This window comes from Musa acuminata, chromosome BXJ2-9 (genome assembly GCF_036884655.1).
Source record: "Musa acuminata AAA Group cultivar baxijiao chromosome BXJ2-9, Cavendish_Baxijiao_AAA, whole genome shotgun sequence".
NCBI classification, from domain to species: Eukaryota; Viridiplantae; Streptophyta; class Magnoliopsida; order Zingiberales; family Musaceae; genus Musa; species Musa acuminata.
The window spans coordinates 11,761,223-11,774,083 of NC_088346.1; the positions used below are offsets into that span (position 1 = coordinate 11,761,223).

A 12,861-nucleotide genomic window follows, 5' to 3' on the forward strand; every position below is an offset into this window, starting at 1 on the left:
GATATATGGATCCAGTACCCAATTTTAAACCATTAAAGATTATCTTGCTGCCAAAGAATATATGTACTTGAAAGATCATCCAGAAAATAGACAGTCCACAAACACCAACTGGCTTGATGATAATACAACAAAACCATTTGAGAAGATGTCAGGTTGAGGGGAAAGGAGTTGGAATTCTGAAACAGGGACGAAATATATGGAACACCACTCTAAATATCATAATTGTTTCACGTCAACTACAATTTCAATGGAAATTATTCTCGTAACAAGTCAAATCTCAAGTCCTAGGAGGTAAAAGCACACGTACCATGTAAGTAATAACTGATTGGCTCTTGTAGCTTATTCTTAGTACCCCAGGAAAGTAGATCTGTCTTCTACAAAAAAAGTCTGCCATGTCAACTGGGATACCTCAAAACCTCCATTCAAGAAGCAGCTCATATTAACATATGATGTTGTTATATATAGACAGAATATGACCAATATACGTGGCTGACGCTTACCATCAAAAGGAGACTCACTATAACGTGCTACCGCATTCAGACCACAGCATCCACAGCTCTTTCTAACGTTGGATATGCCTTTATAGAACTTGATATGCCTCAGTCCTGGCATTGGTATGCATATGCAGAGCTAGTCATTTCATTCTTCCTAAGCTGCTGCAACAGGAGGAAGAAAAGGAACCAAACATTAGGACAAAGTAGACAAAAGAGTTTTCAGCAGGTTAATGATCAAATTGATGCAGATGAAGACACAACTGGTTCTCCCAAAGGTTGTTGAGATGGTGGTGGACTTGTCCACAGTAGGGGTTCCGATGCTGGGTCGATTGGATAGCTACTCCTCAGTGGTGCAGAAAGAAGAGCCATCTGGTATGCTGTTCTTGGTACAGGCAATTCATTTAATGCTACGCTTACTCCGGATATACCAAGGCCGCAACCAGAATACAACAGGGGAACGGACTTTTCGTGGTCCATCGTTTTGTGCGAACCATCATCCTTGATATCTCCTGAATTCAATGACTTGTGCAGGAAACTCTTGAAGGAGTCAGAGCGAGATAAGATGCTACATGCAGACAACCTTTGTGGAGCATCACCTCTACCAGGAAGGCCAAGAGAAGGCAGCTTATATGGCTCTGTTGGCTGCACTGAGCATTCTAACATTCGAAGTTCACGACCAACATCTTCTACAGGAGAGGCTGATTCAGGTTGACGAGCCTTCTTGGGCATCCACCACTTGATATAACTTGTCAGGTCTACTTTCCTCTCCAAGCCAGCAATACCAGCAAATCTTCCATCAGTAGCTGCATCGCTGCTTGTACCTTACATGCGAGAAATCTAGTTAATCCATCCAACAATTCAATACATTGGAGTTTAGCTTTGACAAGCTTTTCGAGTTTCAAGTAGGTTTTGTTTGTGCACTTACTGCAATTGTTGAAATACTCATCCCCTGGCATCTGTCTGAAAGGTGTTTCCCACCGATTATTTTGAGGTTGTCTGAGTCAAAAAAAAAAAATCATTAAAATTAACTATATAAAGAATAATACTAAGAAGTAAAAGACATTTTTAAATAAAATCACAAGACAACACGTACTTCCTTTCTAAGTCAACTGTTTATACAATTAAATATGTAGTCACTTAGAATAAGTAATTGGCCATAGGTTGAATTAATTAAGGTTGAGTTTGGCAGATAAAATTAAGCATCTACCATGGTTAGATATGGTTGAGCCTCAATATCTAGGTAAGATTTTTGGGATATAAACCTAACCTGCTGGTGACAGTTTCTCAGCAAAAGACCCCAGCAATAGTCCCGATAGAGTGGTTTAACTGGGATATCTAGTTATCTGATAAGGTAAATCCTGCATATCTATCAGTCACTATGACTCTAGAGGTGCAAGAAAATTAATAGTCCAATACTAAAAAATCATGGATCCAGATACCTAACAAGCTGGGACATGAAGTCTTGAGTGAAATGATGAGATCAACTAATAAAAGAAATTTTGTAAAAACATGATCATACGAAAGCTTTGATTATATTCATATATTCAAGCAATTTCCCAACCATGGATTCAGCATGAGATGCATTGACCTGAAGAACTACTTGGTTGGCACACATGCAGTGTTACCATAAAACATTTCTTCAGTGCATGCTAGGCAAGCTTGAAAAACGAACATAAAAATACATAGCAGTAAATTTTGTGCCAGTAGCTGCACAGCACATTTCATGGCACAAGGCACCTAAGTTCTTGTTTGCCAGATGTGCTTCCAACTCTATGCACTCCTAGTCATATGGGAAATGCTATACGGGACAGGTACGGATGAAGAGAACTGGGGTATTGGCAGTTTAGCAACAGGTTTTGTGCCTAGCCTAGTTGTCTTAATAGTAAATGTTGACCTGAACTCAGACAATCTGATCGATTACATTTTTATAACTTGGATTCAGTCATCACCCAATCATGTTCTACCAGTTTTTATGGTTCGCAACTCTGGTTAAGCTATCTCAGGTCCTCACCAAACACCAGAATGCCATCTTTGGGAAGTTTGCACCTATTATGGTTTATTCATGAAACACTCTATTTACATAAATATTAGAACCCCAACTGAATATAGTCAATTTGTTATGCAAAATTACAACTATATAATTTACATCAATCAGCTTGAGATAATTGCTTGTCATAAAGATGAAACAATTCTATATGTGGTTAGAGTGGACTTAGTAGTTATAGAAAAAAGAAAGAGTAAAGATTAACCCAATACTTATAAAGGTCAAGGCAGGTCATCCTAACATGATAGACTTCTTGTGATCTTCAGTTTAGGAGCAAGCCTGTGCATATTAATAACTTCCATGTTTGATTTTCCTGAACCATTTAACAGAATCAGTGTCAATATCAGCAATCCATGTCAGCCAGATTATATTAGGATTCAGCACACCATCACTCCACCTAATTTTATAACCTAATTGTAAATTTTAATTTAGAAAAAGATCATGGGGATCTTTGCTTAGGTGACTTTGTTACTAAATAATTTATTAATCAATATCATCTGGTGATCATGAGAACTCATCAAAAGCAAACTATTTCCAAACAAAAGGAAATAACTATCGGCCTCAAAGTAGGTATGGACATTGATATATAAACCATTTAAAGAAGTGATCTATGATTATTGGTTTCTCTATAATGCTTCACTAATGCTTATGTTACTTCTACATTTGAAGTGAAACATATTTGTCACTAAGTGATAGTTGATTCAACAGCCAGGATTATAGCTGATGAGACCATGATGCACATATCAGTTCATACAAACTGGTAATTAGAAAAAAATAATATAAAAAAATACCCTTGTGTTCTAGTATCGTGGCCAATTATCTGCCTTTGTTGTTCAGTTCAAAAAAATCAAAACACCAGACCAACTTGATTTAGGGTTTCACTTTGGAAATTTTAAATAGTATATGAACTTGGTCAAATAAAAATCGTCCGAAATAATTTTCAAGGATAGAGAAAGAAAAGAAAAACTACACCCACCACAGTACATATTGGTATATTATTGTGTTTATTGCATGCACATTATATAACCCCATGAACACAGCCCAACAAATATCCATAAGTTATGTGATCACTTCACAATCCTGAATTATTCAACATGAAAGGTCCACTCACGCAAGTGAGCTCCAAGTTGTGCTTAACATAAAAAGGTTGCAATACAGACCATAATCAACACATACCTCGAAAGCCCACGATATTTTGGAAATCCTCTCGAAAATGCACTGCTTTTTCTGTAAAAGAGAAAAATGATTGTGTTAGAGAATGTTTTAAGATGACCTAGTTTTCCTCCAATTATAGCTCTTTTAAGCAGGAGTTTGTCATCAAAACTACTGATGGCCTCTACTTGTGCCAACTCATAAAAGAAAAACATGAAGAAGGATGCAAAGAAAAAGGGGGACGAAAGAATCCAAACACCAAATTGCTAAAGCTGTCCATGCCTTCTTAAAGACACGAGATAATCTTCCTTTGAAACCATCTGCATCTCTTCAAGATCTCTTGCATAATCCGTGACCTGCACAATATTAGAAAAAGCTGTGTGATTAAAGGAATAATTCTGAATAGGATCACCAAATAAGCTCAAGATTAGAAATGGTAAATAGGTAACTTTGGCATGTCAATGTCATCAAGTACCACAAAATCCCAATAGCCTGTGAAGAAAAGAATTCCACATGTAGAAAGCATTGCAACTGACCAGTATCCTAGCTTTAAAACCATATTTAGCTATGTGTCAAAAATCAGTTAAAAGCTCCTCACACAACTAAAGCTTCACATGCTCTCCCTGATCATAATAAGCTAATTTGCTGACAGATACTAAACTAAATAGAAGTATCAAACCTACTGGTTCAATATTCTTAGACAATTAGCATATAGATATACCATAATGTTCAACATGCACCAAACTCACATAGCAGCAAGATGTTAGTGATTCAAATCTAAGCATCAATGGTATCGATGGGAGACAGGAGTATAATCTCTATATTTACCAAAAATCTATTTCACGTATATTGAGCTTATAGCTAGCACATAGGATTTCATAGTTAAAGTATAAACTTGTTTTAGACCTTGTCATGGACCAAATTATTAAATATTTGTTTGGGTGACCATAAATCTCAAATGCTTAAGCTGTTAGGAAATGACCCAATATATTCTTTAACATCCCCTCTCAAAAGCAAGTAGGTTTAGGCTTGACGTGTGAACGAAATCGTGTATGATGCAAGCTCAAATGATGAATGGGTACTTTCACGACTGTTTTTAATTAGACACTGGGAAAGAGATGAATTCGAACTCATGACATACTCTGATATCATGTTAAAATCAATGATGATGAATCGAAGTAAACTAGTCAAGGTTAACATACATGCGATTTGACACCAGGTCAATATATAAATTTAAGCTTTTTCAGTTAAGGGTCAAACCCAATATATGTCATCAGACTCTTTCAATTCATAGAAATGTGGAACCGTTCTCTTAGTCCTCTAGCAATCTCTAGCACACACATGAATATTTCTTAACATCTTTTTCTATTCACGTGTGGCTCAATCGTCTTTTCCTTATTCATAAGGATAGGTCAAACTATGGTTTGGACCTATTTCTTCTTTTTCACCGAGTTGCAACCAAAATTTAGCCTTCTTTACTTCTTTTTTTTTGCTCACTCATTTATTTTATTACGAACCTTGGCTCCAATACCATATTAAAATCAACGATGATGAGTCTGAGTCAAACTAGTCAAGTTAATATACATGTGATTTGTCAGTTCAACCTAAAACCTTATGCTTGTTAAGTTTTTGGTCAAAGCCAATAAATGTCAACAACTTTTCTAATACTTAGTAATTTCGGGTTATTCTCTTGGTCTTTTTTCAATCTGTATCTCACACACATGAATATTTTCTAACACAAATAGCATTGTACCAATGTAATTCATTACCATGAGCACAAGTGACCTCATTTTTATTAACACGTAATTAAAGGGAAACAAACTGAAGTTTTAGTTCATGTATTCAAATAATTCTCACAATTCCTTAAAACTCAAACTTCATTTGATTTTACAAATATACTTAGCTTGCAGAACTTCATGTTCATGGATTTCCATTCCATATATAACATGTTGAATGTCTTAGATTCAATTTGTATCAACACACTAGAAATACATCCATGCAATCAAATGCTATATTCATCCTAAATAGGCTAACAAGTCTATTTTAAATATTAGTTTTTACCAGGAAGCAATTGAAAATAACATAGTTAGAAAATGACAGCCCCTATACTTTAGCATACAATTCACCTTGATAATGTATGTGAACTTTTGTTTACATGTGTGCTAAGACATGGCATTGTTCATTGCATAGGCATGACACTTGTTAATGAATTGTGTAGGCAATTCATCAACCATTTATAACAAAAACAAGTTCGACCAGAACTCGTTAATGATCTTCAAGCTACACGTTATAACTGAGTTATATCCACAAGGGGAGACCAATAAGTTGACCTTAAACTAAAGCAACAACCAATAGCCATGTTACAGATTTATATAGTTCTCACGGGAAAATTAATAAGTGTCCCAGCACCCCAGTATTTTAAAGCAGCAAGATCATATGCCCTAGCAGCAGCTTCCTCATCGTCATAAGCACCTGAGAAGAATTAACACACAGGGAGAATTAACTAAATGAACTTCCAAAATGATGAAACAACAAGAAGGAAGATAGTTACTGATTACTGAAAAACCTGCTGCGTACCTAAATATACTGGAGATACAGTTCATGTGCCAACAAATTCCATGCAAATCAAAAAAATTTGAGTTAGCTGACAACAAGTAATAAGATGACATATTCATCCTTGCATTTTGATATATCACATTCATGGAAGACAAATATACAAAAGAAACCGTGCTTCAGAGGCATCATCCCTTGATCACCATTGTTGATGGAAAAAAAGGATAACAATTGGGGTCTAATTTCAAACTCGTATATTTTCCAAATGTCTATTATGAGAATTGTCGCACTTACCTTGTTTTCCTTTCTTATTTTGGTTTTGGTTCCAAGTACTTTTATCCCAAAGATGAGCCTCATACCGGCCTGTCCACCTATGCCTATTATTTGAGAAGGTAGAAAATGCAATGAGATAACTGAATTTGGGAAATTGAAAAGCAAACAAGAAAAAAAAAATGGCAAAAATTGGATATAATACCATCATATAATCTACCCAGATTTAAAAGTTTTGCAGTTTAAAAGAAAAGAATAATAACTACGACTTAAGGTGATGACGAAATTCAGATCAGCCAAATGAGACAAACTATAATTTAACTAACTGAAAGTATCAAAAATGGCAACGTGCAAAAGATATTAAATTAGTTCCAAGAAGATAGTTGAATCACAAAGCCAAAGAAGAACAGGAAACCTAAAATATCAATGATAAGTTTCAAATCTTAGTTTGCAAGACCGACATCAGAATCAGGATCAGCTACAGAGAAGAAAATCAGGACCAGAAAGATATAATCGAAAAATTACAGATTCATAAAGGTAGCAAATAATTAGACGAATTCTAACAAAGACAACAATAGTATGTGGTAAAAAACTATTTTGCCTTTATGCTCCATAAAGATATCTAATTTTAGAGTATATGAAACTGAAATATAAATAACAAAAGTTCATGCAAAAGATTTAAAATTTTATTTATAAAATATTAAAGTAATTATAAATTAATTGTAGTAAATAACTATTATATACTTGTCAATGTTGTCATACAAGAGACACAAAACCTATCCACCTACAAATTTGAAGATCGTAATAATGTCCACAATGAAGGTGTAGGGTCATACAAACACAAACAAAGAAGAATCCTTAGTTGAAGGGAGCACCCACATAGTTTGAGTTTATATCCAAATCTCATGATTAGCTAGGTAGTATATTGAAAAGAGACTTGAAAGATAACAAAAGTTTGTTTTTCCTAGTATACAAATCCCAAATCTAATGCAAGTTGGCATGATTTAGAAGATTCCAGATCCTAACCCAAGTACAGGATTTCTTTACAACACGAATCAAGGAATTACGCTCCAGAGTACTGTATTTCAACCATACGTTATGTTTACCAACGAATTTTTCTTACTATTTAATTTCCCACAGAATGTGATTCTTCATGCATATTATAGTTTTAGTTCGTGGATCTTTCATCACATTTAGGGTCTAAAAGAGACAGACAAGGAAAACATGCATTAAGCCAAAACCGTTCTCGAGCATTTGAACAAACACATTAAGCACGTCCCAGTTCTCCCGAACCAAAAGAAGTGAACCGGCATCAGTATGGCCTACGCATAAAGGGCCGATCCAAGGAAACGCAGGGGCCACCCTATACATCTACCTGGTGACTCCTCGGTAGATGGAGCTCCTCTTGCCGGCAGCACAAGGTGGCATCCGGCTGATCCGCTCCTTGGCGGTGCACACCCTCTCCTTCCTGGCCTTCTTCTGCTCCAGGCGCGGCGGATCGCTCTCCCTCCGGCCTTCCGACGGCGCTTCGCCGCCTCCCACCGCCACCGCCTCCACCTTGGGGATCCCAGGATCGGTGGCCATGGAAGAGCCCCTCAGGAGCTGAGCGAGTGAGAAGAGACGGAAAGATCCTCTCGCTCTCCGCAGCCTTTGGATTCAAATGGAGAGCCCGCCCGCCGGAGAGTAAGCGCTTGGGTCGGAGAGGAAAAGAAAACAAAGAAAAGAAAAAGGAGAAAACGATACTAAAAAACGTACCGACAGTCTCACGTGCTTCACCTTGTCGAAGACGCGGTTCCGCACGGGTCCCAGTAATCTACCCATTCATCACATGAGTACGGTTATAGGGTAGCGATATAAGGGTAGCGGAGGTATCGCTCGAGGAAGCTGCGGGAAGGGGAAGGACGCACGGGGAAGCATTGGGACCCACGCGGCAGGTTTCATGTGGGTTACATCAGGGAAGGGAAGGGAAGCGGAGGGGGAATCCGAGGCTGGCGGCCCGAAAACCGAATCCGAGAGAGAAGAACGGGGAAGCTCCGGATCTGCTTCCTTTTTCGACCCAGCAGACAGCATTTTCGCGACACAAGTCCAAGGGGGGTGCCGTGAGACCCACAGGCGTTGTGGGATCTGGCTTGGTTTTTATTAATGTCGCCTATTTCGAACGGAACACGAATCCTCCACCGTGCCGACATATACATTCCAAACCATGATCCGACACCACCATCGTGCTCCGAGATGCGTGCAGTAACTGGGAATAATCCCTTTAATATTCGCGCCCGAACCCACTTGCCTTATGCCAGCAAGGTTCGATCACTCTCAATGGCGCGAATCCAACCGAGGTCCAGTGTGGTGTACGACGGATCCAAGATTGGACCCACCCGTTGAATTATAATGTTTGATTTCGTCTAATTGACTTCTAGCGAAGTACTGATCCATGAGTGCGTGTTTTCGGCTTCCGGTGTATGCGTTCACTGGTGATCAATACTTCCATTGGCTCAAAACGAGGAGTTTGGACAGGGCAAGAATTATTTTCCATTTATAAAGTATAATAATCATCGATTATGATTAAATTATTTGATTTTTGAGCATATGATGAATTTGATGGAAATAAGCACGATTGTTCCAAGTTCAATAAAGCATTCCTTTGTCGAATCATCAATACTTTGACCTACAAATATCACAATAATAAATATTAAAAAATAAGTTTAAATTATTATAAAAATATTGAATTATTTTCTAACAATTTAGAGATATATTTCGAGCACATTTGAAATGTACCTTCATCTCAAATGTGTATTGACAGGTCCGATATACATTTCAAATGTTGATTCGTGTTTAGTAATTTTTTTCAAATCATATCTAATCTCGATACATTTTGTATGATACTAATATAATTTTTTACATTTTGAAAATACCTTATGACTTTATCTAAAATTATAAGATTGTCAAAACAATTTAGAAAGAAATTAATATGATTTATATTTTTTATAAGATAATTTTTTATTTATTTAGTTTTAAAGATTATTTTATATTTATTTATATGATTATATTTCTATATATTATAGATTTGGGTCATACAATGTTTTTATAAGATTATATTTATTTATTTATTTACCTATTAATTTATATATATATATAATATTAGAAAGATAAATTTATCATAAATATTGAATATATTTTTTAAATATAATTTTACCAAACAACACTTACTTCAATGCATATTTAAAATATAATTTTCATCTTTTGTTTACCAAACACTAGAAATATTTTGCACATTCACAGAAATCCCCTATTGAGATTTCTAGAATTAAGAGAAAGAGTATATTCTAATTTATCCAACAAACATCTATGTCACAATATGGATGAATCTTTATTAATGAACTATGTTTCGTTACAATATCCAATTGTAGAGTTGTCATATTTTTTTTAACTTAGGATTCAAATTAACTCTATATAAAGTATCATATAGAATTCAAAGTATAATTTTTATTAAATCATAAAACATATTAAGATTTTTAGAATCAAGAGAAAGAGTACATTCACATTTATCCAATTTATAAATAGAAACTAAATCTATAAAAATTAAAAGAACACAGATAGTATATTCAGGATCCATCAAGTGATTCGTCTCGAGGTGTAAGTGATAAGTTTCTATTAGTCTCACATCCACTTTGAGACAATTCTGAATAATAATAAATCTTTCATGTTCTTTTAGTTTTTTTATTAGAAAAAATATTTGTAAGTTATTAATAGCATAGGTTGAAATACCAAAATCTATCTACTAAGAATTAAAAGAGATTTAAGTAATGTTTGATTCGAAATATACAAAGGTAAATGTTTTATCTTATTTTTGTCTAGTGTTTATTAAAATCCTTATTCATATGTCCTTTTTTACCATAAATGTGATACTTTATTATGAAAACTCTTTTTTCTTGAGGATAAACAAATTTTCAAACCTAAACTTATTTGGTCGATAACACTTCATTTTCCTTTTCTTATTACTAAGTCTTTGAGAAATAACGAGAACATGATGAACTTTTTCTTGCCTTAATCTTAATTTCTCCTACACATATTAGTCAGTTCATTTAAATTTCATTTATCTTTACTTATATTATAGTCAATCTTAAATAGTTTAAATTATGAAGGAAGTTAATTAAGAATAAATTATATGAGAAAATGCTCATTAATATTCATGCCTAAGATATTGAGTTTAATAGCTTTATCAGTCATACAGATAAAATAATCTTTAATCTGAGCAAATTACATATTATCTCTTATAGTTAGCTACATTTGTTATCACAGTCTTTATACTTTAAAAAGTTATGTTGGCATCTCTATAATTATGAAAGTGAAACATCTATTCATTTACTCTAACACCATTTGTTTTACCAATAGAAACATAAAAATAAAGGATAAAAAGATAATTTTAACATTTCAGTTGGTGGCGATGGACGAAGTTAGTGGTGGTAAACGATAACACTATTCGGAAATATGGGTGGTTATTGTGGATGAGGAGAATATCGATGAGAGGTGAGGACCGCTCTGCCTGTATTAATATTGATACAGATGCAAAGCGACAAAAGAGTCACTCGGCAACTACATCAATGACAAATACCATGGTGTACTTAGTGTCGAATTCCAAGACTCATATTTTTTCTACTATTGTCAGATACATTCGCCACGAGCTCGACAACCACTCGTCTTCCAGAACTTCCCTTCCCGGTCGATGATAACCACGACGAATATAACTCTTTTGATGGGCCTCTTATCTCCCCTTTTTCATGCCCATGCCGAAATTAATATAGTAGTGAGAGGAGCGGTAGAAGCTCTAGTGACCCCAGCTTCAGGTTGAGCGATTTGCCCAATGAGTCAATGATGCAGCTTGGCAATTGTATAAGTGTCACTCTATATCTACATCGTTGCTAATGCAAATGCCAAGCAATCCTTTCGTCACTTGGCAACTATATTGGCATTGACACGGATGTTAGTGGCTACCATGACATCTATGGTGAAGATGGTAGTCATCTCACTATTGACCTATTAGACAATTTACTCAACCTGAAACTCTTACCACTCCCCTCACTACCATGTCAGTTTTAACATGGGTATGAAAAAGGAGAGATGAGAGGCTCACCGAAGGATGAGCTCTATTCACCATAGTTATTATCGAATAGAAAGGGAAGTTCTAGAAGGCTGGTCGACGAGTGATTATTAAGCTCCCGACTGACATATTTGATGATGGTAGAAAAATGTGGGTCACAAAATTTGATGTTGAGAATGTCATTATACCCATTATCAATATAGTTATTGAGCAACCCCTTCATCACATTACATCTACGTCGACATCGACATAGATGTAGAGTAGCTCTCACCTCTCATCATTACTCTCCTCATTCACAATCACCCATGGCCCTGCATTATCGTCCGTCACCATTAATTAAAATATTAAAATTATTATTTTTATAATTAATTTCATATTTTTATTAGTAAAATCAATAATATTAGGGTATATAAATATAGATGTTTTACTTTCGTAACTATAAGGATGTCAATATAACTTTTTAAAGTGTAGAAACCGAGATACTAAAGGTAGTTAACTATAAGGGATAATACGTAATTAGTCTCTTTAACCCTCTAGTGTCATCATATTATGTTGAAAAATCAGTTCTTTCATTAGAGTGCCAAATATTGATTTATTAGTAATATTAAAACATTTTTCAATAGCTATTAAGTATTCCATGGTTCTATTTATCGGTGGTAACGAGGTCTTGATATTATTTGCAAGTATTATTCTTGTAAACATCAAGTTGATACGTTCATTTCATTTACTTATTCCAAAGTGATATTATCAATGACATTTATGCATCTTTCAATAGGTACTGCAAGGTTAAAATCTAATATTAATATTCTTAATGTAAACTATATATGCTCAAGCCACTTTAAATAATTTAATCCTGGAAGAACAAGGATACTGGATGCTTGAGTATATAAAAAATAAAAAATCACTAAAAATATAAAATATAAAATAATATTAATATTTTGAGTTATTATATTTTGATGAACTATTGATATCATCTATATTTCTCCCTTATATGAAATATTGATATATATAGTATTCACTCAAACATAATAATTATGGTATTAATAATATTATCTTTTCCCATCATAAAATTAATTGAAAAAGACTATTCTTTGAGATTATCTTCATTTTTTAATTATGGTACTATTTATGAATATTATTTCTTAATATCATTTATGATTAATTTTTAATATATTTTATAAATTTATTAATCGAAGTCACTTTTGTGATTAAAAGATCAATAAAAATATAAAATAAATAATAAATTATTT

General features: G+C 34.6%; 1 protein-coding gene across 3 annotated transcripts; it reads right to left on the minus strand.

Moving 5' to 3' along the window:
* Nucleotides 1–153: 153 nt before the first annotated feature.
* Nucleotides 154–8,222, minus strand: LOC135623153 (AP2-like ethylene-responsive transcription factor SMOS1). Of its 3 annotated transcripts, XR_010491277.1 has the most exons (10): nt 7,889–8,222; nt 6,538–6,620; nt 6,268–6,276; nt 6,074–6,162; nt 3,973–4,046; nt 3,715–3,765; nt 1,420–1,490; nt 756–1,315; nt 501–656; nt 154–374 (listed from the first exon to the last, which is right to left on the minus strand). XR_010491277.1 is itself a non-coding variant. In XM_065125761.1 (9 exons), the coding sequence occupies exons 1-9, from the start codon at nt 8,095–8,097 to the stop codon at nt 600–602; spliced, it is 1,200 nt and encodes a 399-aa protein (XP_064981833.1). In that variant the 5' UTR covers nt 8,098–8,222; the 3' UTR covers nt 154–599. The 3 variants fall into 3 exon arrangements, 2 of the variants coding, with proteins under 2 accessions (XP_064981833.1, XP_064981832.1); XM_065125761.1 differs by having other exon boundaries at nt 154–653; XM_065125760.1 differs by having other exon boundaries at nt 154–656.
* Nucleotides 8,223–12,861: the final 4,639 nt, after the last annotated feature.

What these genes read in the sequence shown, in the direction of transcription:
- LOC135623153 (XM_065125760.1), bottom strand. Translation starts at nt 8,097, where the DNA reads ATGGCCACCGATCCTGGGATCCCCAAGGTGGAGGCGGTGGCGGTGGGA. An exon ending in TATCTCGTGTCTTTAAGAAG is followed by an intron (nt 3,766 to 3,972) that starts GCATGGACAGCT and finishes TCTCTTTTACAG; the next exon opens with AAAAAGCAGTGCATTTTCGA. An exon ending in AAATATCGTGGGCTTTCGAG is followed by an intron (nt 1,491 to 3,714) that starts GTATGTGTTGAT and finishes TTTTTGACTCAG; the next exon opens with ACAACCTCAAAATAATCGGT.